Source organism: Oncorhynchus mykiss, chromosome 16, assembly GCF_057628025.1.
Source record: "Oncorhynchus mykiss isolate SJ-2025 chromosome 16, ASM5762802v1, whole genome shotgun sequence".
NCBI classification, from domain to species: domain Eukaryota; kingdom Metazoa; phylum Chordata; class Actinopteri; order Salmoniformes; family Salmonidae; genus Oncorhynchus; species Oncorhynchus mykiss.
Genome location: NC_143037.1, coordinates 45791849 through 45819141, shown reverse-complemented (window position 1 = coordinate 45819141; position 27293 = coordinate 45791849). Strand labels below are relative to the sequence as shown.

The 27293-nt window shown below is 42.9% G+C and overlaps 1 protein-coding gene across 1 annotated transcript; it reads right to left on the bottom strand.

Moving 5' to 3' along the window:
• Positions 1–257: 257 nt before the first annotated feature.
• LOC149976903 (uncharacterized) lies at positions 258–26522 on the bottom strand. Its single transcript, XM_090201608.1, has 5 exons — positions 26503–26522; positions 26284–26338; positions 25572–26022; positions 25306–25539; positions 258–409 (listed from the first exon to the last, which is right to left on the bottom strand). The coding sequence occupies exons 1-5, from the start codon at positions 26520–26522 to the stop codon at positions 258–260; spliced, it is 912 nt and encodes a 303-aa protein (XP_090057734.1).
• Positions 26523–27293: the final 771 nt, after the last annotated feature.

Genomic DNA, 27293 nt, shown 5'->3' with positions numbered 1-27293 from the left:
CCCAACTTCATCAATAAGTACATAGATGACGTCGTCCCCACAGTGACCGTACCTACATTTCCCAATCAGAAGCCATGGATTACAGGAAACATCCACACCGAGATAAAGCCTAGAGCTTCCGCTTCCAAGGAGGGGGACAGTAATCTGCTATGCCCTCAAACAAACCATGAAACAGTCAAAGCGTCAATAAAAGACTAAGGTTGAATCCAACTACACCGGCTCTGATGCTAGTCGGATGTGACAGGGATGGAAAACTATTACGGACTACAAAGTGTGATGGCCCCTCCCTGCTCTGTCAACTGGGTTTTGCTGTGCTTATTTCCTGCAGGAGATAGGTGGGCGGAGTAGGAGAGGTGGGCGGAGCTGAGAGGGTCATCAGTGCTGATGGGGCACACCTGTGAAAGCTCAGCTGTGGCATAAAGCCATTGCTTCCCCATTCAGCAAGAGACCCCTCTCTCCATGCATACATTTAGTTATTTCGTTGTGGCTTTGGCAGTTGACACCAAAACTCCAATTTGCTTACTGCACCAACAGATTCACAGATGACGCAATCTCAATCGCACTCCACACTGCCCTTTCCCACCTGGACAAAAGGAACACCTATGTGAGAATGCTATTCATTCACTACAGTTCAGCGTTCAACACCATAGTGCCCACAAAGCTCATCTGTAAGCTAAGGACCCGGGGTCTAAACACCTCTTTCTGCAACTGGATCCTGTACTTCCTGACGTCCCACCCCCAAGTAGTAAGGGTAGGCAACAACAAATCTGCCACGATGATCCTCAACACTGGAACCTCTCAGGGGTGCGTGCTTAGTCCCCTCCTGTACTCCCTGTTCACCTATGACTGCGTGGCCAAGTACAACTCCAACATCAGGTTATCTACAAGTCTCTGCTAGATAAAGCCCTGCCTTATCTCAGCTCACTGGTCACTATAGCAGCACCCACTCGTAGCACGCGCTCCAGCAGGTATATCTCACTGGTCATCCCCAAAGCCAATTCTTCATTTGGTCATCTTTCCTTCCAGTTCTCTGCTGCCCATGACTGGAATGAATTGCAAAAATCTCGGAAGCGGGAGACTCACATCTCCCTCACTAGCTTTAAGCACCAGCTGTCAGAGCAGCTCACCGATTACTGCACCTGTACATAGCCCATCTATCTACCTACCTACCTCATCCTGGTGTTTATTTATTTATTTATTTTGCTCCTTTGCACCCCAGTATCTCCACCTGCACATTCATCTTCTGCCGATCTACCATTCCAGTGTTTAATTGCTATAGTGCAATTACTTTGCCACTATGGCCTATTTATTTCCTTAACTTACCTCATTTGCACTCACTGTATATAGACTTTTTGTTTTGTTTTGTTCTACTGTATTTTTGACTGTATGTTTTGTTTATTCCATGTGTAACTCTGTGTTGTTGTATGTGCCGAATTGCTACGCTTTATCTTGGCCAGGTCGTAGTTGCAAATGAGAACTTGTTCTCAACTAGCCTACCTTCATTATTTAATCTGCCTTCTGGCACACTCAGATGGGAGTGCTTTGAAAAATCGGAGAAGATAGCCAGAGTAAATTTATGAACACAACCTATTTACTTGATTATTCAAGTCATTCTTAGCTTAGCTAAGCGGTATAGTCATTGTGCGTTCTTAATGGACATTGTTAATGAAGTCGTAAGATGTCTAGCTAGTAATTTCTTATGCTAGCAAGAAGTTGCATAGCAACAGCATCAACTTCCAGTAGACAGGCGAAGCACTAGTAAGCTCAACTGAAAGGATACTGTTCGTTTACAGTATACTAAAATTAACTAATAGTATATAGTATGTAGCATACCGTATACTCATTAAGTATGTAGTATACAGTATGTTAGTATGGGTATTCGAACCAAGTTTATGTGTAGGTAATCCTTTTTAATGCTGGCATCCGTGAAAGAGAGGGAGAAGTGTCCATCCATGGATAAGAGAGTCTAGCTAGCTACACTTTCAGATATTACACATTTCAATTTTTTTTTTCAGAAAGTAGTTTTAATTTCAAGTTAAAGCGTACTATTAGCTAGCTAATGTTATCTGGCAGGCTCGCTAGCGTTACGTGTAAAATCTGTGGTAGTAATATTATTCGTATCTCAGAACCATTTGCATTGGTTTTTTTGGTTCACAGCCTAATTTTAGCTAGCTGGCTAACATTGAACCTGGTTGGTTAGCAACCTGCACAGATTCATGCAGCGTAGTAACGTTATGAATTGGGATTATGGTTAATTGTTTAGCTAGCTAGCTTTGCAAATAACCATTTCAATAGAATGTTCATGATGTCACTGCGACAACTGTCAATAGACGTAGCTGGTAAATTCGCTCTGGCTATCTACTCTGATTTCAGAGCACTCTCATTTGAGTTTTTGTTTCAATCAAAAATAATTGTTCCGAAAGCAAAAACGAGGCTTTAAAGTTAAAAAATGTACAATATCTTGTAACAGTGCGCAAAAATGTATGCATTTTTGGAGTGTCAGTTTGGCTAAAACCAATACTGTTCAGCCTTTCTTTCCAACACAAAGGAAGTCATAGCGGACACCTATGAAGAAGGACTGTGTGATGATGGCATCTCAGGTAAGCAGCACTGGGCGTTCTTCCATCCAACTTCTCACATAGCTAGTAGTTAGCTCCTACGATTCAGTGTCGATTCATACCATTCTACTATATTACATACTGTACATACATACCGTAGAATGATAAATCATTATTATTGTCAAGCGAGCCAAAAGCATTTAGCTACGAATGCCTTTTCATGGCAATTCATAAGCAGGCCATGTCTTATTTGTTTCATAGTCGATATATATAGTCACCTGTATGTACATACATACGGTACTCTACAAAAGTGTTAGCCACATGTACAATTCTGTAAAACACATACGTTTCTAAATGTTAAAAAAAATACTAGGAAGGAACATTTTCTTATTTCACTCTTATATCCAGAGTGGCAGGTGAAATATTTGCGGTGAGCCTTGCACAAGGTGGACCGTCTCCACGATTCATGCAGGAGTGGTGTTACTACTATCTGGTGACCGGGACCCTGAAGGACCTAACAAAGGATAGTGTACACGACACAGAGTTGTCGCCATTAATCGAAACGGTGTGTTGATGAAATCGAAAGCATATTCTTCTCATACATTTTTCAGCAATGAATTAGTTGTGCTTAAAAATTAAATGGGCTTTCAGATTGAAGATGCATTTGACCTGTCACTCTACACTGAAGGAATCCTCAACTGTGACTACACAGGCCCCGTCAACTTGGATCACAAGCAGAGCATTATAAGGTATGTAAACTGTTTTCTTATTCTAACAAAGCACCCATTAGCCTTCATGGGTTGAAACATTTGATCTGAGTTGAAATTGTCTTTTAAATTCCATTATTCTTACATTGCAACAACCCACAATTTGTGTCAACGGATTTCATTTATTATGTTTTAAACAGTATTGTTTTTAGAGTACATTATCATGCGCCAAGGTTTCTGCAGTAAGATCTACAACCTAATAGAAGTCTACAACCTAATAGAGATCATGCAGAAGAACCCGAAGGAATGTCGCAATCTCTTTGTGATTGGGGATGATGACATGGTAATTAACAAACTGCTGTTTAGTATTCTGCCTGCTAAATATGATTGTTATTTATGGGGTCCTAGTTTTGGTCAGGTGACCTGTGTATCAGAAATATAGTGAAAGTAATGTATGTCTTGAAATTTTAGATAGTCAAAACTCGACCTCAATGTCTTTAGGTTGACGCACACTACATCTCAAACCTGGCCGCAGAGATGAGTGAAAGTGGTTCTCCAAAACAAAAGAAGGAGACGGAAATCTTGGATTTCTTTCAAGATTTCCTCCAAGAACTTGATGGTGTGTATTGTTTACATGTTTGTATTCGTTCTTACTCCCTGCTATTGTTACTGTAGTACTGTGGGCTGCAAAATTACTGGCACCCCTGACTGGCAATGTCACGTCCTGACCTTAGTTCCTTTTTCTCTATTTTAGTTTTTTTTGTTTGGTCAGGGTGTGAGTTGGGGTGGGCATTCTATGTTTCGTGTTCTATGTTTTGTATTTCTGTGTTTGGCCTGGTATGGTTCCCAATCAGAGGCAGCTGTTTTCTCACTATGATCTGTGGGTAGTTGTTTTCTGTCTTTGTATTAGTTACCAGGCGGAACTGTTTTGGTTGTTCTTTTTGTTACTTTGTATTGTAGTGTTCAGTTCAGTTTAATAAAATGACAAACACTTACCACCCTGCATATTGGTCCGATCCTTCCTACTCCTCCTCAGAAGAGGAGGAAAATCATTACCGGCAATGCACAAACAATACTTAAAAAAAATATAAACAACATAATTATAGAGATGAATTCAAAATACCAACATGTGAGAAATACTGTACTTATTTAATGTTTCAATGGAACCAAAAAATCATTCAATTATTTAATACAAATTCAATTTAACCAAAATCAAGTTTTCATAATTATTGGCACTCCTCATTTAGTACTTAGTGCCACCACCTCTGGCAAGGATAACAGCATGGAGTTTTTTCCTGTAATGTTTGACAAGGTTAAGGAACAGATTTGGAGGGATTATGGACCATTCCTCTATGCAGATCCTTTCAAGATCCTTCACATTCTTGGGTTTGTGCTTATCAACTGCCCTCTTCCACTCAGCCCACATGTTTTTGATTGGATTGAGGTTCGGCGACTGAGATGGCCATGGCAGAACATTGATTTTGTTGTCACAGAACCATTTCTGTGTGGATCTTGAGGTATGTTTCGGGTCATTGTCTTGTTGGAAAGTCCACCCACGGCCTTCTGGCAGAGGCAACCAGATTGTCAGCCAAAATTGCCTGATACTTGGAAGAATATATTATGCCATCAAAAAGATCAAGATAACCACACTGTTTGTTAACCTGTTGTTAGTGCATGCACCAACACAATAACATTTCCCACAGCCCATCTGAGAGATTATGATGCATTTAAATCAAACATTGAAACAGCAATCAAATACGGTGCAAGGTTTGATAGAGAGTAGCTGAAAGACTACTCAATTTAACTGACTGATAAACCACATACAGTACATTATGTTCCTGTGTAAAGAAGCAGTCAAATCTTTCTTGCTTTATTTTGTGGTTAAATGTATGCCCTTGACAACTGTGATTTCGAAAATGTTTTTTTATTAAATAAAGGTACAAAAAAATAATAATAATAATAATTTGTTAACTTCACTAGGGGGCAGCATTCTGAATTTTGGATGAAAAGCTTGCCCAAATTAAACTACCTGCTACTCAGGCCCAGAAGATAGGATATGCATATAATTAGTCGATTTGGATAGAAAACACTCTAAGGTTTCCAAAACTGTTAAAATAATGTCTGTGAGTATAACAGAACTGATATGGCAGGCATAAACCTGAGGAAAATCCAACCAGGAAGTACTATTATTTTGAAAGGCTGTTTTTCCATTGAAAGCCTATCCACCATACAAAGACTTAGGACCCAGTTCACAGTCTCTATGGCTTCCTCTGCGTGTGGCCAGTCTTTAGGCATTGTTTCAGGCTTTTACTCTGAACAATGAGGGAGATACAGCACTTTCAATCAGTGGCCAGTGGAAATTTTCATTCATCGGCCATGCGCCTGATCGCAAACACGCCTTTCTTGTTTCTCCTTTCCTATTGACAAAGCTTTTGTCCGGTTGAAATATTATTTATTATTTATGACAAAAAAATACGGAGAATTGATTTTAAACATTGTTTGGCATGTTTCTACTAACTTTTATTGTACTTTTCAAAAACTTTTCGTCTGGACTTAGTGCACGTGTCTTAAGCATTCGGATTACTGGACAAAACGCGTGAACAAAAAGGAGGTTTTTGGTCATAAAGAGGGACATTATCGAACAAAACAAACATTTGTCTAACATGGAAACCTGGGAGTGCTACCAGATGAAGATCATCAAAGGTAAGTGATTCATTTTAATGCCATTTCTGACTTTTGTGACACTCCCTTGGCTGGAAAATGGCTGTATGGGTTTCTGTGGCTAGGTGCAGACCTAACATAATCACAAAGTGTGCTTTCTCCGTAAAGCCTTTTTGAAATCTGACACAGCGGTTTCATTAAGATGAAGTTTATCTTTATTTGTATGTTTAACACTTGTTTCGTTTATCAATGTTTATGATGAGTATTTCTTTCACTTGATGTGGCTCTCTGCGCTTTCACTGGATGTTTGTTTGAGACAATGCATTTCTGACCATAACGCGCCAATGTAAACTGAGATTTTTGGATATAAATATGAACTTTATCGAACAAAACATGAAGTCCTATGAGTGCCATCTGATGAAGATCATCAAAGGTTAGTGATTCATTTTATCTCTATTTCTGCTTTTTGTGGCTGTATGGTTTTCTGTGACTAGGTACTGACCTAACATAATCACGTGGTGTTCTTTCACAGTAAAGCCTTTTTGAAATCGGACACTGTGGTTGGATTTACAAGAAGTTTATCTTTAAAATGGTGGATAATACTTGTATGTTTGAGGAATTTTAATTATGGGATTTCTGTTGTTTTGAATTTGGCGCCCTGCAATTTTACTGGCTGTTGTCGAGGTGGGACGCTAGCGTCGGGCTGGGGACCCTCGCTGCGTGGATCAATGCTGGAGACCCCGGAGTGGGGGCCGTCACTGGAGACCCCGGGCTGAGGATCGTCGCTGGAGACACCGGGCTGGGGACCGTCGTTGGAGGTTCCGGACTGTGGCCAGTCGCTGGAAGTTCCGGACTGTGGCCCGTTGTTGGAGGTTCCGGACTGTGGCCCGTTGTTGGAGGTTCCGGACTGTGGCCCGTCGTTGGCGGTTCCGGACTGGGTACTGTCGCCGGACGCTCTGTACTGTGTACTGTCGCTGGACGCTCTGGACTGGGTACTGTCGCCGGACGCTCTGGACTGGGTACTGTCGACGGACGTTCTGGACTGCTGAGGCGCACTGTAGGCCTGGTGTGTGGTGCCGGCACTGGTGGTACCGGGCTGGGGATATGCACCTCAGGGCGAGTGCGGGGAGGAGGAACAGGGCGTACTGGGCTCTGAAGGCGCACAGGAAGCCTGGTGCGTGGTGTTGGCACTGGTGGTACTGGGCTGGTGACACGCACCTCAGGGCGAGTGCGGGGAGGAGGCACAGGATACACTGGACCGTGGAGAAGCATTGGAGATCCAGAACATAGAGCTAGCTCAATACGTCCTGGCTGGATGCCCCTTCTAGCCCGGCAAATGCGAGGAGCTGCAATAGAGCGCACCAGGCTAGAATAGCGCTCTGGAGACACTGTGCGCATCTCTGCATAACACGGTGCCTGACCAGTTACACGCTCCCCACGGTAAGCACGAGGAGTTGGCTCAGGTCTCCTAACTGACTCAGCTAATCTCCTGGTGTGCCACCCCCCAAAAAAAATAATCTTGGGGCTGCCTCTCGGGCTTCCGTGCTAGCCGTGTACCTTCATATCGTCTCTGTTCCTCTATTCTCTTGTATTTATCCTCGTAGTATCGCCGTTCGGCTTTCGCTGCCTCTAACTCCTCCTTAGGTTGGCGTTACTCCCCCGGCTGTGTTCAGGGACCTGCTCCATCTAATACCTCCTCCCAGGTCCATTTCCCCATTAAGCGCGGTTCCAACTTTTCACGCTGCTTGGTCCTGGTTTGGTGGGTTATTCTGTCATGTTCGTCACAGTGAGGAGACCAAGGCACAGCGTGATAAGAGTACATCTTCTTTTAATGGAAGAACGAACACTGAACGAAACAACAAAACGAACATGACGCTGTATAACACGAGTGCTGAAATGCACTACACATAGACAATAACCCACAAAACAAAAATGGAAAATGGCAACCTAAATAGAATCCCCAATCAGAGACAACGATTGGGAACCAATTCAGGCCACCATAGACCTACATTAACCTAGACCAACCAAAACCCCATAGATGTACAAAGAAACCTTGACAAGATAAAACACATACCACCCTCGTCACACCCTGACCTAACCAAAATAATAAAGAAAACAAAGATAACTAAGACCAGGGCGTGACAGGGGTTGAATACTTAATGATTCAAGACATTTCAGATTTAATGTTTTATTCATTTGTAAACATTTGTAAAAACATAATTCCACTTTGACATTATAGGGTATTGTGTAGGCCAGTGACACAAAATGTCAATTTTAAATTCAGGCGGTAACACACCAAAATGTGGAAATGTCTCCAAGCTATATCTTGCCCATACCTCCTCATAAAAATACAGCCGATTCTAAAGATTCCACAGCCGATTCTAAAGTGTTTTCTAGTCATCTAGATACCTCAGTATATGCTCATAGTCATACCAATGTACTAAACAGACAACATTTCATTGTGAAAGCACATCTGAAAAATTAACTCAAGGGACAAACCATCCACAGAGACAAACTGATATCTTTCCAACAGATAAGATCTAAACCAGGCCAGAACTTGTCTGTGTAGACCAATTTTGGTTTCCAAAAGTGGCACTAAGGTCTAGAAGCACAAGAACAGATGCAGAGCCTTGGTTTGACACCATTAAAAGATCATTTACCACCTTCCCGAGTGCAGTCTCAGTGCTATGATGGGGTCTAAAACCAAACTGAAGCGTTTCGTATACATTGTTTGTCTTTAGGAAGGCAGTGAGTAAATGCATAATTATGAAGTGACAGACTGTATGTGGCACTTGAAAATAATTTGATAACAGTGGTAATAATTTGCAGTCTTTTGTAAGAGATGAAATAAGAGAGTAAATATGATCCTCTCGTTCTGTAGCTGTAGTGGAGTCTGAATGCATTTACTATTTAGGATCAAATCCTAACTTGAGAAATGCGGATAGAACTCTTCTCATGAATCATGCATGATGTCTATGGGAGATTTGCCATTTGAAAATTAGGATTCAGCCTGCATTGAGGACAGTCTGTTAGTGTTGTTGTCATATTCTGTTCATACTGTTTCCTTGTGGGCCCTGGTCAAAAGTAGTGTGCTATAAAGGGAATAGGGTGCCATTTGGGATTCAAGCATACAGTATGTCTCACATGTGAGAGCTACAGTATGATGGTGACAAGCTTTCCATCAAGATATCAAGTATACCGGTGTCTTTTAATATAACTGGAACACACTGTGTCTATAGCGACTGAGCAGCCAGGAACAGCCGTGATAGCCAGCCATTTACAATTTCAGACCTCACGAAGGGCCTGGATTCATTGTGAGTTATAGATGACCTCCGTATTGTCTTCTGAGATCATAGTGGGATGGATTCCAATGTGCAGGATCACTGTTCTTTTGTGACCAATTGTTTTTATTGGGTCACATCAAAGGCAATACACCCCCTCCCCACCCCACTTCCAAACATACCCCTGGCAACCCCATCCCACCCCCAACCTTGGTCAACACACAATATAAAGGACTTAAGGGGAAAGGGTGATACCTAGTCAGTTGTACAACTTAATGCCTTCCACTGAAATGTGTTTTCCGCATTTAACCCAAGCCCTCTGAATCAGGGGGGGCTGCCTTAAAACCAACATCCATGTCTTCGGCAGTGGGTTAAACTGCCTTGCTCAGGGGCAGAATGACAGATTTTTACCTTGTCATTCGACCCAGCAACCTTTTGGTTACTGGCCCAAAGCTCTAACCACTAGGCTACCAAAACATACAAACAAATAATAACAATAAACGAACACTACAATAAAATTAAATATTATTTACCATGTACCACCATCAGGAAAGCACACCTACATACTCTTTTTTTCTATTTTTAAGGCAGCTAATTTCCATAAGATAGTAGACTTGGCTTTGTTTATGCGGGAAGTGGATAATTCCAACATAACCACATCCTGAAAGTACACTAACCATTTTCTGTTGGCAACCAGCGCTGAACCAGCAGGATGACTGTTGAATTGGAATAGGACTGTTCTGTTTTTATTAATCACACAAATCCAGCTCAGACAATGTGATTATTTTACTGTAGTAGGCTACACTGTAGGCTAAATATTACAAGGTTTATCACAGCTATAAATGGTTGTGATTCTCACTTCTCACTTCTTTCTCACTTCTCACTTCTTACAGCAGAGAACAGTGTCTCAAGGAATATGTATCTAAGGGAGAGTTATTCATATCCTTCAACTTGCTCTTACCTCTCTCACTACCCTCCTTGTCAGAACTGTACAAACCAATAGTAGGATTTGGACCCAAAAACCCCTCTTTGCTAGAAGACATGTCACACAAATCCCCCTGCATGACTCATCGTGCCCACAGCTTTTCTACATCAATATTTCTCTCCATTCTCCAGAGCTTCACCATTTAAATTTCCTTGGGGGTACCCTGGGTGGCATTATATTAATTGTCCACATAATAGACTTAAGATACATTCATGATTAGGGAAATAGGCTTAGGGAGCTCTCTCTTGTTTTCTGCTCACTACCAATCAACAAAAATATGTCTATAAGCAATTGTTACAGCAACAGGAAAGTAGCTTCAAGAGCTTTGTCCAAATACTGGTGGACTCAACTTACAAAATAATGGATGATCTGACCAGAGAGGTCCAGGACTTTAAGAAGAGACTTTCAAGATGACAACAAGTCCACGCGAGATGACATCAGCACTGTTTGTGTATCATTATTACAGATGACAGGGAAAACAGACTATCTGGGACAATCCAAGAGGAATAACATTGTGGTGGACCTGGATGGAGTCTGAGGAGAAAGTGAGGAAAGGGATCACTGAAAAGCTGCAGATAGGAGGATTGAGGTGGACTGCATCCACAGCTCTGGAAAACCTATAACCATCCCAGGTGACAGACCCAGGCTGATATTGCTCAAATTACTAAGGTTCAAGGATTAGATGGCTGTTCTGGAGAGAGCCAAGAACTTGAAAGAAACCAACATCTTCCTTAAGAAGTAATTCTCTGAAGCTGTGCACCAGAGGGGGAAATAACTTATCCCAGCTATGAAAGCTGGCAGAGAGTGTGGGCACATTGCTTACATCCGCTATGACAATCCCATTGCCCACCCTCTCTGACCCAGAAACATGAGAGAGTCATGCTTCTGGGTCAGTAGCTAATTTGCCCTCTTTCTGGGACTCACCCAGAAACAGGACCAAGCATGGCCTGCTGAGGAGTAAGGGACTCCATCCTCGCTGGAGGGGTGCTCTCATCTTATCTATGAACATAGACAGGCCTTTAACTCCTCTAGCTCCACAACGAGATAGGGTGCAGGCAGCAAGCTGATAGCCAGCTCCTCCACCTCCTCCATTACTGTCATTATTTAAAGATATTGTGATATCGCACATCTCAAAATAGGGCTACTTATTGTTAGATCCCTCACTTCCAAGGCAGTTATAATCAATCATCTAATCACTGATCATAATCTTGTTGTGATTGGCCTGACTGAAACATGGCTTAAGTCTGATTAATATACTGTGTTAAATGAGGCCTCTACTCCTGGTTACACTAGTGACCATGTCCCCCGCGCATCCAGCAAAGGTGGGATTTTGCTAAAATTAAAGATAGCAAATTTAAATTTACCAAAAAATAAATGAATGTGATTTTGTCTTTTGAGCTTCTAGTTATGAAATCTATACTGCCTACTCAATCACTTTTTATAGCTAGTGTTTACAGGCCTCCTGGGCTGTATGCACCGTTCCTCCCTGAGTTCCCTGAATTCCTATCGGACCTTGTAGTCATGGCAGATAATATTCACATTTTTGGTGACTTTAATATTCACATGGAAAAATCCACAGACCCATTCCAAAAGGCTTTCGGAGCCATCATAAACTCAATGGGTTTTGTCTAACTTGTCTCCGGACCTACTCACTGCCACAGTCATACTCTGGACCTAGTTTTGTCCCGTGGAATAAATATTGTGGAGCTTAATGTTTTACCTCATAATCCTGGACTATCGGACCACCAATTTATTATGTTTGCAATCGTAACAAATAATCTGCTTAGACCCCAACCAACGATTATCAAAAGCTGTGCTATAAATTCCCGGACAACCCAAAGATTCCTAGATGCCCTTCCAGACTCCCTCCACCTACCCAAGGACATCGGAGTACAAAAACCGGCTAACCACCTACCTGAGGAACTAAATTTAACCTTGCGTAATACCCTAGATGCAGTTGCACCCCTAAAAACAAAAAACATTTGTCATAAGAAACTAGCTCCCTGGTATACAGAAAATACCTGAGCCCTGAAGCAAGCTTCCAGAAAATTGGAACGGAAGTGGCGCCCCACCAAACTGGAACTCGACGAGCTGGGAAAGATAGTACCACACAATATCGAAGAGCCCTCACTGCTGCTTGAGCATCCTATTTTTCCAACTTAATTGAGGAGAATAAGAACAATCCAAAAATGTATTTTTGATACTGTCGCAAAGCTAACTAAAAATCATTCACCAAGAGAGGATGGCTTTCAGCAGTGATAAATTCATGAACTTCATCGATGAAAAGATCATAATCATTAGAAAGCAAATTACGGACTCCTCTTTAAACCTGCGTATTTCTCCAAAACGTAGTTGTCCTGAGTCTGCACAACACTGCCAGGACCTTGGATCAAGGAAGACACCAGTTTTTTTTATCCTCTAGACACATTCATGAAAATAGTAATGTCCTCTGAACCTTCAAGCTGCATACTGTACTGGACCCTATTCTAACTAAATTACTGAAATAGCTACTTCCTGTGCTTGGCCCTCCTATGTTGAACATAATAAACTGCTCTCGAACCTCGTGAAGGTGGTAAATGACCTTTTAATGGCGTCAGACCATTGCTGTGCATCAGTCCTCATGCTCCTAGACCTTAGTGCCACTTTTGACACCATCGATCATGACATTCTTTAGGAGAGATTGGAAACCCAAATTGGTCTACACGGACAAGTTCTGCATTACTTGCTGTTTGGGGTTTTGAGCTGGGTTTCTGTATAGCACTTTATGACATCGGCTGATGTAAAAAGGGCTATATAAATACATTTGATAGATTGATTGAGTAGCTTCAGCCCAACATCACACACACCAACTAAGAATTAACGAGTGCCTGATTGACTGACACTATTAGCTAAACAATGTTTATATTTTTATTTTACTTTTATTTTCTTCCCCATGTTATGTCTGTCTTCGATAAGCTACCCAGGAAAGGGTATGAATATATGTAGCCTTAGAAGTAAGGTCAATAAAATCAATAACTTGCTAACATTCATATACTCTGAAACGCACTTAGATAATTCATTTGATGATACAGCAGTAGCAATATAAGGATATAACATCTACCGAAAAGACCGGAATGCCTATGGTGAGGTGTTGCTCTATATGTTCAGAGCCATATTCCTGCTTAGATGGGCATCTCATGTCAAATGTTGTTGAAGTGTCGTGGTTACAAGTTCACCTGCCACATCTAAAGCCCCTTCTTTTGGGGTGCTGCTATAGGCCACCAAGTGCTAACAGGCAGTATTTGGATAATATGTGTGCAATGCTTGATAGTGTATGTGATGTTAACAGAGAGGCTCATTTTCAGGGTGACCTGAACATCGACTGGTTAACAAATAGCTGTCCTCTCAAGACGAAGCTTCTAACTGTGACTAATGCCTATAATATGACCCAGGTTATCACTCAACCAACTAGAGTGCATACCAATAGTGTTGGATCTGTGACATCCACTTGTATTTATCATATCTTCTCTCATATCATATCCAATATCATGTCTTCTCTTTGTTCCCATTGGTGGTCGTGTGTCATGCTGGTATGAATGATTCGGGAGACAGGCGCAGGAATGCGTAATAGGGCTTTTAATTACACCCAAATTACGGCCTGCTGTGTAAAGGCACGGGGACGGAGACCAAACAAACACAATACAAAACACAGGGTAGAAACCCAAACAAGAGAGCGAGGAGCACCTCGGAAAAATAACACAAGCGCACAATGATTAAAACATGGGACGAGACCCGTAATCATCTGCGCAATCCACAATGGCACGAAAGCCAAAACACACAGCACAGGTACTCGCAGCAACAGACTTTGTAACAATAATTGACAGGACATTGATAAACCAAGGGCACACTTATGCAATTACTAATTACTGGGAATGGGGGCCAGGTGTGCGTAATGAACGTTCTGGAGGGACCCATGACGTAGTGACCATAACATTGTGGCAATAACAGAAATAACCAAATTACCAAAGGTTGGGCCTAAAGTAATTTATAAGAGATCATACAAGATGTTTTCTCAGGACTCTTTTGTTGAAGAGGTGTACAACATTCCCTGCCGTTTTGGGTGCGACATCACTCACCTGTTCTGAGCATGTGAACATTTGCATATTCTCCAGTCAGAACCTGCCCAAATTTGTTGTATGCAGCAGTGAATTTTCCACTGGTGGCCTCATTGCCTTTTGTTGTTTTCCTTACAAATAATTACTTTGTACATATGTGCATTCCTATCAAAGTAAATGCCTTATTTACCTTATCGTAAGGTACATTTCAAAATGTACTGGGGGAGAGGCGCTGGTCTAACTCAAGGTGTCATAAAAAAGAAATGCACCCCCTCCATAACGTAAACAATATTTTCACATTACCCTCCTCTTGTGCGCTAATATAAATGGAACACCTTCCCCCCTCATAGAATTAACTCAATAATGTTTACGAACACAAATAACAATAACTGTAGCGACCCTATGTTTATAAATGTGGATATCGACTGCTTTGGTGGCACAGTCGATGCCAAACAGGGCTATTGACCAGAAGGTTAGCCGACCACCACAGACGAGCTCACTCTCCCTGCCTGTTCCATTACACTACAATCAGAGGTGGCTGCATATAATGATCAGCTTGGGGGAAATTTGATTTTGAACATTTTGATGCCATATAATTATAGAAATTTTTTTTTTTTTTTTTTTTTTTATTTTACCTTTATTTAACCAGGCAAGTCAGTTAAGAACAAATTCTTATTTTCAATAACGGCCTGGGAACAGTGGGTTAACTGCCTGTTCAGGGGCAGAACGACAGATTTGTACCTTGTCAGCTTGGGGGTTTGAACTCACAACCTTCCGGTTACTAGTCCAACGCTCTAACCACTAGGCTACCCTGCCGTCCAAATATATGCAATGAATTTTCCACCAACAGGTTTCTGGTCAAATGCACCACACAACCAATAAACAAAGCATACCGACTTTGGGCACTTCAGTATGGTTTGTGTTTTCAACACCATAATAATAGACTATGTCAATCTCGACAAACATAAAGTACACACCATGACCAAAAGTATGTGGACACCTGCTCGTCGAACATCTCATTCCAAAATCATGGGCATTAATATGGAATTGGTCCCCCCTTTGCTGCTATAACAGCCTCCACTCTTCTGGGAAGGCTTTCCACTAGACGTTGGAACATTGCTGCAGGGACATACTTCCATTCAGCCACAAGAGCATTAGTGAGGTCGGCACTAATGTTGGGTGATTCAGTCAAGTTCTTCCACACTGATCTCGACAAACCATTTCTCTATGGACCTCGCTTTGTGCACAGAGGCAATGTCATGCTGAAACAGAAAAAAAACCTTCCCCGAACTGTTACCACAAAGTTGGAAGTACAGAATCTTCTAGAATGTAATTGTATGCTGTAGCGTCAAGATTTCCTTTCACTGGAACTAAGGGGCCTAGCCGAACCACTAAGAACAGCACCAGACCATTGTTCCTCCTCCACTAAATTTTACAGTTGGCACTATGCATTAGGGTAGGTAGCATTCTCCTGGCATCTGCCAACCCAGATTAGTCCGTCGGACTGCCAGATGGTGAAGCGTGATTCATCACTCCAGAGAACGCGTTTCCACTGCTCCAGAGTCTAATGGTGGCGAGTTTTACACCACTCCAGATGACTCTTGGCAATGTGTATGGTGATCTTAGGCTTGTGTGCGGCTGCTCGTCCATGGAAACTAATTCCATGAAGCTCCTAACGAACAGTTCTTGTGCTGATGTTTCTTCTAGGGGCAGTTTGGAACTCGGTAGTGAGTGTTGCAACCGAGAACAGACAATTTTTATGAGCTACTCGCTTCAGCACTTGCCGTATCCATTCTGTGAGCTCGTGGGACCTACCACTTCGCAGTTGAGCCGTTGTTGCACTTATACGATTCTACTTCACAATTACTTATAGTTGACTGAGGCAGCTCTAGCAGGGCAGAAATATGACAAACTGATTTGCTGGAAAGGTGACTTCTTATGACGGTGCCATGTTGAAAGTCACTGAGCTCTTCAGTAAGCCCATTCTACTGCCAATGTTTGTCTATGTAGATTGCATGGCTGTGTGTTCAATATTATACACTTGTTAGCAATGGATGTGGCTGAAATAGCTGAATCCATTAATTTGAAGGGATGTCCACATACTCTTGTCTATATAGTGTACATCCCTCCCTACCTTGTAGGCTTACCCAACATAGAAGGCTTGGCTTGACAATCTCCGAATGTCATTAAACCTTTTGGCATTTTGTAACACATGTTTCTTTCCATTCATCATTGGCCGCTGCACAGTTTGGATTGATTTTATTTGTTAGTAAATAAAATACATAAACTCAGCAAAAAAATAAACTTCCCTTTTTCAGGACCCTTTCTATCAAAGATAATTCGTAAAAATCAAAGATTCAAAGATCTTCATTGTAAAGGGTTTAAACACTGTTTCCAAAGCTTGTTCAGTGAATTATAAACAATTAATGAACATGCACCTGTGGAACGGTCGTTAAGACACTAACAGCTTACAGACGGTAGGCAATTAAGGTCAGTTATGAAAACTTAGGACACTAAAGAGGCCTTTCTACTGACCAAAATAAAGATGCCCAGGGTCCCTGCACATCTGTGTGAACGTGCCTTAGGCATGCTACAAGGAGGCATGAGGACTGCAGATGTGGCCAGGGCAATAAATTGCAAAGAGCGTACTGTGAGACTCCTAAGACAGCGCTACAGGAAGACAGGACGGACAGCTGATCATCCTCGCAGTGGCAGACCACGTGTATCAACACTTGCACAGGATCGGTACATCCAAACATCACACCTGCGGGACAGATACAGGATGGCAACAACAACTGCCCGGGGTACACCAGGAACACACAATCCCTCCATCAGTGCTCAGACTGTCCGCAATAGGCTGAGAGAGGCTGGACTGAGGGCTTGTGGGCCTGTTGTAAGGCAGGTCTTCACCAGCCATCACCGGCAACAACGTCGCCTATGGGCACAAACCAACCGTTGCTGGACCAGACAGGACTGGCAAAATGTGCTCTTCACTGATGAGTCGCGGTTTTGTCGCACCAGGGGTGATGGTCAGATTTGCGTTTATCGCCAAAGGAAAGCATTACACCGAGGCCTGTACTCTGGAGCGTGAGCGTTTTAGAGGTGGAGGGTCCGTCATGGTCTGGGGCGGTGTGTCACAGTATCATCGGACTGAGCTTGTTGTCATTGCAGGCAATCTCAACGCTGTGCGTTACAGGGAAGACATCCTCCTCCCTCATGTGGTACCCTCCCTGCAGGCTCATCCTGACATGACTTTCCAGCATGACAATGCCACCAGCCATACTGTTCGTTCTGTGTGTGGCCACTCCCCCCAGAAATGTCCGGGAACTTGCAAGTGCCTTGGTGGATGAGTGGGGTAACATCTCTACAGCAAGAACTGGAAAGTCTGGTGCAGTCCATGAGAGGAGATGCACTGCAGTACTTAACCTGTTGAGTGTAGGGGGCAGTATTTTGATGTTTGGATGAAAAACGTACCCAAATGAAACTGCCTATTTCTTAGGCCCAGAATCTAGAATATGCATATAATTGTCAGGTTAGGATAGAAAACACTCTATCGTTTCCAGAACTGTCAAAATAGTGTCTGTGAGTACAACAGAACTGATATTGCAGGTGAAAACCTGAGGAAAATCCAACAAGGAAATGCCTAAGAGAAACGAATCTCCCTGTTCCATTGCATGCTTTCCCTCCATTTAAAGGGATATCAACCAGATTCCTTTCCCTATGGCATCCACATGGTGTGAACAGTCTTTAGACATAGTTTCAGGCTTTTATTTAGAAAATATTAATTCTGTTAGTGGATGGCTGCGTGCTGGGTGCCAGCAGAGTTTTGCATGCGCAACAGCTTGGAGCAGACATTTTCTCTTTCTCTCCTATTGAAAAAGCTACATTCCGGTTGAAATATTATCAATTATTTATTGTAAAAACAACCTGAGGATTGATTCTAAAAACAGTTTGACATGTTTCTACGAACTTTACAGATACTATTTGGAATTTTCGTCTGCCCGTCATGACCTGCACGAGCCTGTGGATTTCTGAACAAAATGCACCAACCAAATGGAGGTTTTTGGATATAAATAGAATCTTTATGGAACAAAAGGAACATTTATTGTGTAACTGGGAGTCTCGTGAGTGCAAACATCCGAAGATCATCAAAGGTAAACAATTCATGTTATTGCTTTTCTGACTTTCGTGACCAATCTACTTTGCTGCTAGCTGTTTGTAATGTTTTGTCTGCTGAGAGAGATGTCCTAACATAAACGCTTGGATTGCTTTTGCTGTACAGCTTTTTTGAAATCTGACACGCCAGGTGGATGAACAACAAGCTAAGCTGTGTTTTGCTATATTTCATGAAAATTAAATATTTTTAGTAATTTAACTTGAATTTGGCGCTCTGCAATTCAACGGATGTTGACGAAAATTATCCCGCTAACGGGATGGGTGCGCCAAGAAATTAATGCAACTGCTACAGACCTATATCTATCCTACCCTGCCTTTCTAAGGTCTTCCAAAGCCAAGTTAACAAACAGATTACTGACCATTTCGAATCCCACTGTACCTTCTCCGCTATGCATTCTGGTTTCCGAGCTGTACATGGGTGCACTTCAGCCACGCTCAAGGTCCTAAACAATATTATAACCGCCATCGATAAGAGACATTACTGTGCAGCCGTATTCATCGACCTGGTCAAGGCTTTCGACTCTGTCAATCACCACATTCTTATCGGCAGACTCAACAGCCTTGGTTTCTCAAAGGATTGCCTCGCCTGGTTCACCAACTACTTCTCTGATAGAGTTCAGTGTGTCAAATCGGAGGGCCTGTTGTCCGAACCTCTGGCAGTCTCTATGGGGGTGCCACAGGGTTCAATTCTCGGGCTGACTCTCTTCTCTGTATACATCAATGATGTCGCTCTTGCTGCTGGTGATTCTCTGATCCAACTCTACACAGACGACACCATTCTGTATATCTCTGGCCCTTCTTTGGACACTGTATTAACTAACCTCCAGACGAGCTTCAATGCCATACAACTCTCCTTCCGTGGCTTCCAACTGCTCTTAAATGCAAGTAAAATTAAATGAATGCTCTTCAACCGATCGCTGCCCGCACCTGCCTTCCCGTTCAGCCTCACTACTCTGGACGGTTCTGACTTAGAATATATGGACAACTACAAATACCTAGGTGTCTGGTTAGACTGTAAACTCTCCTTCCAGACTCACATTAAGCATCTCCAATCCAAAATTAAATCTAGAATCGGCTTCCTATTTCGCAACAAAGCATCCTTCACTCATGCTGCCAAACATACCCTCGTAAAACTGACCATCCTACCGATCCTTGACTTTGACGATGTCATTTACAAAATAGCCTCCAACACTCTACTCAGCAAACTGGATGCAGTCTATCACAGTGCCATTCATTTTGTCACCAAAGCCCCATATACTACCCACCACTGCGACCTGTACACTGTCGTTGGCTGGCCCTCGCTTCATACTCGTCGCCAACCCACTGGCTCCAGGTCATCTACAAGTCTCTGCTAGGTAAAGCCCCACCTTATCTCAGCTCACTGGTCACCATATCAACACCCACCCGTAGCAGATATATCACTCCAGCAGATATATCTCACTGGTCACCCCCAAAGCCAATTCTTACTTTGGCCGCCTTTCCTTCCAGTTCAATGCTGCCAATGACTGGAACGAACTGCAAAAATCACTGAAACTGGAGACTCATATCTCCCTCACTAGCTTTAAGCACCAGCTGTCAGAGCAGCACACAGATCACTGCACCTGTGCATAGCCCATCTGTAAATAGCCCACCCAGCTACCTCATCCTCATACTGCATTTATTTATTTATCTTGCTCCCTTGCACCCCTGTATCTCTACTTGCACATTCATCTTCTGCACATCTACCATCCCAGTGTTTAATTGCTATATTGTAAATACTTTGCCACCATTGCCTATTTCTTGCCTTTACCTCCCTTATCCTACCTCATTTGACATGCTGTATATATAATTTTTCTACTGTATTATTAACTGTATGTTTGTTTATTCCATGTGTAACTCTGTGTTGTTGTATGTGTCGAACTGCTTTGCTTTATCTTGGCCAGGTCGCAGTTGCAAATGAGAACTTGTTCTCAACTAGCCTACCTGGTTAAATAAAGGTGTTAAAAAAATGTGATCCGATTTAGATCCGACCTGGCACAGCCAGTGCCATCAATAAACAAGGGATATTGGACAAATTAGCCAGATTTATGTGCCCATAAAAACAGCCTATAACAAATGACAAAATAATTATTCCTTATGTTTTGATGTGTTGCACATGCAAAACTTTATAGTTCATTTTTTATGTTTTTTAGGCGGCTTTCCTAAAACAATAATGAATTGTTCACCTCACAGTTCAGCAGTCAGAGATTTGAGCACTACATGTATCAGGGCATTGCTTGCATAGGCCTAATTATGCATCCACAACAGCAATATGCATTTCTTTATGTCAGATGGCTACTGCGTCTGCCAGACAAATATAGACTTACAGAAGGAGGCTAATTTGTTATTTTTTTATCTGAAAATGTTGTATTAAGATAAGCATTATATTGTTAGTAGGGGTGTTATGGTGACCTTATTATCGCCACACAGGTGGTCACAAGTCATGACCACAAGCAAATTCCATGCGACTGTTTAGTCACCGTAACTAGTCTTCTCCAAGCTCTGATACTGCTTATAGTCATTAGTAGCCTACCAAACTTGCTAACTGACTGGTACTCAGCACTCTATTGTCCCTCTAATCCCTTTGACATCAATGCAAATGTAATCAAAAATCAAATCAAACACTTAAGGAGAGCCCATGAGCTCATGTTGCGCAACATTTCTTTAGGCTATGCAATTGCGTGAGAAAATAGCCTTTTAATGGTCTCTATTAAAAAGAGGAGGATCCCATCAGCTTTCTATAGGCTAGGCTTACTATATTTATTTCTTAACATTTCCTTAAGCATGTTGCTTCGCTTTACAACAGGAGTATAGCCTACCTGGTCGGCATGAAAATGAACCATGTGGGAAAAGCATCTTCCATTCGCTATTTAAGTGCATAGATGTTTTCCCCTGCCTCTGTTCTGAGACAGATGCATAATAATTGTCCATTCTAAATCAAAATTAATTTCACACATATATTATTTAGTATTTGTAAAGACAAGATTAAATTAAGAACAGACTAATGGGTGACATTATTAGCCTATCACTTGTAAATTGTGTTATCACTTGTGAGTGATGCCCAGCGTGTGCAGTAAGGCAAGGAACAGAGCGTGCCTTTTTTTGCAACTTTTGCAAATCCCAGTGCACACCTCATGTAGGCCTATATGTTTTGATAAGGTTTGTATTGTAATGGAAAAATGATGACATAAGCTTATGAATTGTTTAACCCTGGCTATATGATTGTGTGCATTGGTTGCTATAATGTAACACATATTTGCTATATAACATGTTTTATAACTAGTTCCCTTTGTGCTCACTAGATGAGGAAGTGTGTGTGTGTGTGTGTGTGTGTGTGTGTGTGTGTGTGCGTGCGCGTGCGTGCGTGCATGCGTGCGTGTGCAGACAATACCCAAGAGAGAACCTTGAGCTCTTGGGTAAACGCCCAGAAATATCCTCTGAGAACATTATCAGGAGCAGGTGTCTTGTTAAACATTCTTTTTGGCACCCAAACCTCCTCCCTTGTGCTGAGGAGGAATGATGTTTATGAGTTGTGTGTATCGTAGTTTAAAAGGTGCTTGGGGACAGTCCACTGGTAGAGCTTCTGACCGGCCTGTACTGAGTTTGCAGAGTTTGTTGTAACCTCTCCCCTGGCGAGAATCTTAATAAAGTTAGTTTACTTGATTAGTCCCCGATGGTAATTTCCATTAGAGGAAACTAAAGTGGCCAAATAGCTTCTTAAAATTAAGAACATTAATTCGCTTTACAACCGGTGTAGAGCCTAACTGGAATACATAGGCGTCGTGTGAGTTTAAATTTTGTGAAGATCAGTAATTTTTCGGCATAAAAATGCACCTTTAGCCTATAATAAAGCATTCAATTTGTCTTGTATTTATTAAGGCAGCAGATACGCTTCCTGGAGTTCAGTAACATTAAGGCAGTTACAGTGCCTTGCGAAAGTATTCGGCCCCCTTGAACTTTGTGACCTTTTGCCACATTTCAGGCTTCAAACATAAAGATATAAAACTGTATTTTTTTGTGAAGAATCAACAACAAGTGGGACACAATCATGAAGTGGAACGACATTTATTGGATATTTCAAACTTTTTTAACAAATCAAAAACTGAAAAATTGGGCGTGCAAAATTATTCAGCCCCTTTACTTTCAGTGCAGCAAACTCTCTCCAGAAGTTCAGTGAGGATCTCTGAATGATCCAATGTTGACCTAAATGACTAATGATGATAAATACAATCCACCTGTGTGTAATCAAGTCTCCGTATAAATGCACCTGCACTGTGATAGTCTCAGAGGTCCGTTAAAAGCGCAGAGAGCATCATGAAGAACAAGGAACACAACAGGCAGGTCCGAGATACTGTTGTGAAGAAGTTTAAAGCCGGATTTGGATACAAAAAGATTTCCCAAGCTTTAAACATCCCAAGGAGCACTGTGCAAGCGATAATATTGAAATGGAAGGAGTATCAGACCACTGCAAATCTACCAAGACCTGGCCGTCCCTCTAAACTTTCAGCTCATACAAGGAGAAGACTGATCAGAGATGCAGCCAAGAGGCCCATGATCACTCTGGATGAACTGCAGAGATCTACAGCTGAGGTGGGAGACTCTGTCCATAGGACAACAACCAGTCGTATATTGCACAAATCTGGCCTTTATGGAAGAGTGGCAAGAAGAAAGCCATTTCTTAAAGATATCCATAAAAAGTGTTGTTTAAAGTTAGCCACAAGCCACCTGGGAGACACACCAAACATGTGGAAGAAGGTGCTCTGGTCAGATGAAACCAAAATTTAACTTTTTGGCAACAATGCAAAACATTATGTTTGACGTAAAAGCAACACAGCTCATCACCCTGAACAAACCATACCCACTGTCAAACATGGTGGTGGCAGCATCATGGTTTGGGCCTGATTTTCTTCAGCAGGGACGGGGAAGATGGTTAAAATTGATGGGAAGATGGATGGAGCCAAATACAGGACCATTCTGGAAGAAAACCTGATGTAGTCTGCAAAAGACCTGAGACTGGGACGGAGATTTGTCTTCCAACAAGACAATGATCCAAAACATAAAGCAACATCTACAATGGAATGGTTCAAAAATAAACATATCCAGGTGTTAGAATGGCCAAGTCAAAGTCCAGACCTGAATCCAATCGAGAATCTGTGGAAAGAACTGAAAACTGCTGTTCACAAATGCTCTCCATCCAACCTCACTGAGCTCGAGCTGTTTTGCAAGGAGGAATGGGAAAAAATTTCAGTCTCTCGATGTGCAAAACTGATAGAGACATACCCCAAGCGACTTACAGCTGTAATCGCAGCAAAAGGTGGCGCTACAAAGTATTAACTTAAGGGGGCTGAATAACTTTGCACGCCCAATTTTTCAGTTTTTGATTTGTTAAAAAAGTTTGAAATATCCAATAAATGTCGTTCCACTTCATGATTGTGTCCCATTTGTTGTTGATTCTTCACAAAAAAATACAGTTTTATATCTTTATGTTTGAAGCCTGAAATGTGGCAAAAGGTTGCAAAGTTCAAGGGGGCCGAATACTTTCGCAAGGCACTGTATATACAATCTAAAATATTACTTGACCTTTCATTTCATAACCCATTAAGTGTGTTCCCTCAGGCCACTACTCTACTACCACATATCTACAATACAAAATCCATGTGTACGTGTTTAAAATCTGATTCTTGTATCAGTTACCTGATATGGAATAGAGTTCCATGTAGCCATGGCTCTATGTAGTACTGTGCGCCTTCCATAGTCTGTTCTTGACTTGGGGATTGTGAAGAGACCTCTGGTGGCATGTCTTGTGGGGTATGCATGGGTGTCCGAGCTGTGTGCTAGTTGGAGCACTGGAGCGCACTGCCTTCATATCATAGGTAATATCAAAAGTAAGTCAAGCCATTGTTTATAGGGAAAATACGAGCAGAATAGCAAATGTAAACCAGGGAAAAAAATGCACTATCCTCCCGTTGTCACGACTTCCGCCGAAGTCGGTCCCTCTCCTTGTTCGGGCGCGTTCGGCGGTTGATGTCACAGGTCTTCTAGCCATCTCCGCTCCACCTTTCATTTTCCATTTGTTTTTTCCTGCACCTGGTTTACATTCCCTCATCCGACTAAATGTATATTATCCTCTGTTTCCCCATGTCTGTGTGTGGAATTGTTCTTTGTGTAGGGTGTTACGCTACAGGCTGGCTTGCGCTAAGTTTGTTTCAAACCTAGGTTTGTTTGTTTGTTTTGTATAATCCGGTTCATGTTACCGTGGTTGTGCGTTGTGCTGCCTCGCCTGTGCCTTTGGGGCAGGGTGTATATTAAAGTTATCCTGTTATCACCCATCCCTGCTCTCCTACTGTCACGTTCACTGTCTTCAAACTCCCTGTCATAGATAAGCCAAGGCGCAGCGTGCATGTAATTCCACATCTTTTAATGAAGTGAAACTTTCCCCCAAAAAACAGGTAAATAGAAACGGACACACACAAACACACACAGAACACACACAGAAAATAAATAATTACCCACAACATAGGTGAGAAAAGGCTGCCTAAGTAGGACTCCCAATCAGAGACAACGATAGACAGCTGCCTCTGATTGGGAACCACACTCGACCAAAAACAAAGAAATAGAAAACATAGAATGCCATCCAAATCACACCCTGACCTAACCAAATAGAGAAATAAAACGGCTCTCTAAGGTCAGGGCGTGACAGTACCCCTCGTCCCAAAGTTGCGGACTCCGGCCGCAAAACTTGACTCAATAGGGGAGGGTCTGGGTGGTTATCTATCCTCGGTGGCGGGTCCGGTTCGGGACGTAGCCCCCGCTCCGCACACTGACCCCTCCGCTTCCGTGGAACTGGACAGCGGATTGTCTCCGGAGACTCCGGACTGTGGATCGTTGCTGGAGAAGAAAGACTGTGGATCATCGCCTGAGGCTCAGGATTGGGAACCCCCGCTGTAGGCTCTGGACTGGGAACCCCCACTGGAGGATCTGGACTGCAGACCGCCGCTGGAGGCTCTGGACTGGGAACCGATGCTGCAGAATCCGGACTGGGGACCGGTGCTGCAGGCTCTGACTGGGGACCGACGCTGCAGGCTCCGGACTGGGGACCGTCGCTGCAGGCTCCGGACTGGGGACCGTCACTGGAGGCTCCGGACTCGGCACCATCGCTGGAGGCTCCGGACTGGGGATCTTCGTTGGAGGCTCCAGACTATGGATCTTCGTTGGAGGCTCCAGACTATGGATTGCCACTGAAGGCTTTGTGCAATGGATTATCACTGGAGGCTCCGGGCCATGGATTATCACTTGAGGCTTTGTGCCATGGATCATCACTACAGGCTCCGGGCCATGGATCATCACTGGAGGCTTCGAGCCAAGGATCATCACTACAGGCTCCGGGCCATGGATCATCACTGGAAGCTTTGTGCCATGGATTATCACTGGAGGCTTTCTGCCATGGATCATCACTAGAGGCTCTGGGCCATGGATCATCACTGGAGGCTCCGGGCTATGGATCATCACTGGAGGCTTCGGGCCATGGATCATCACTGGAGGCTTTGTACGTGGAGACGGAACAGGTCTCACCGGACTGAGGAGACGTACTGGAAGCCTGGTGCGTGGAGCTTCCACAGGGCTTACCAGGCTGGTGCGACATACTGGAGGCCTGGTACGAGGAACCGGAACAGGTCTCACCGGACTGGGAAGATGCACTGGAAGCCTGGTGCGTGGAGCAGGCACCGGATACACTGGGCTGTGGAGGCGCACTGGAGGTCTCGAGCGTAGAGCTGGCACAACCCGTCCTGGCTGGATGCCCACTTCCGCCGGCAAATGCAGGGCGCAGGGACAGAGTGCACCGGCCTGTGAATGCTCACTGGAGACACAGTGCGCATCACAGCATAACACGGTGCCTGACCAGTCACATGCTCCCCACGGTAAGCATGGGAAGTTGGCTCAGGTCTTAACCCTGACTCCGCCAATCTCCCAGTGAGCCCCCCAAAAAACATTTTTTGGAGCTGCCTCTCGGGCTTCCGTTACCGGGTCTTGTCCCCTGCCATAATCTCCTCCCCGGTCCAGCTCGTCTTCCAAGTTGGCGCACGCTGCTTGGTCTTTTTAAGGTGGATAATTCTGTCACGTTCACTGTCTTCAAATTCCCTGTCATAGATGAGCCAAGGCGCAGCGTGCATGTAATTCCACATCTGTTAATGAAGTGAAACTTTCACAAAAAAAACAAGGTAAACAGAAACCGAACGTGACGCAACCGTGGCGCACACAAACACACACAGAAAATAAATAATTACCCACAACATAGGTGGGAAAAAAGGCTGGCTAAGTATAATTCTCAATCAGAGACAACGATAGACAGCTGCCTCTGATTGGGAACCACACTCTTCCAAAACGTACACTCCTTTACAAGATGACAAACATTTATGTTGGTCAGATGTATGAGGAAGGGAATCCATCTGCGGCGCTGGAAGTATTTGTAAAATTATTAATGCAAATCGTTGACAAGCATGCACCTGTTAAGAAATTAACTGTGAGAACTGTTAGAGCCCCCTGGATTGATGATGAATTGAACATTTTTACGGTTCATAGAAATTAAGCACAAGAGGTGACAAACAAGTCGGACTGCTCAGCTGATTGGTTGACATAATGTCAATTGAGACATTTTGTGACTAAACATAAAAAGATGAAATGGTATCACCAAACCAAGATAAATTACATAAAACACAATGGAAAAATGCTTTGGAATACCTTAAATGATATCATGGGCAGAAAAGCCAATTAATCTCCATTGTTCATTGAAGTTGATGGGTGATTTATAACAA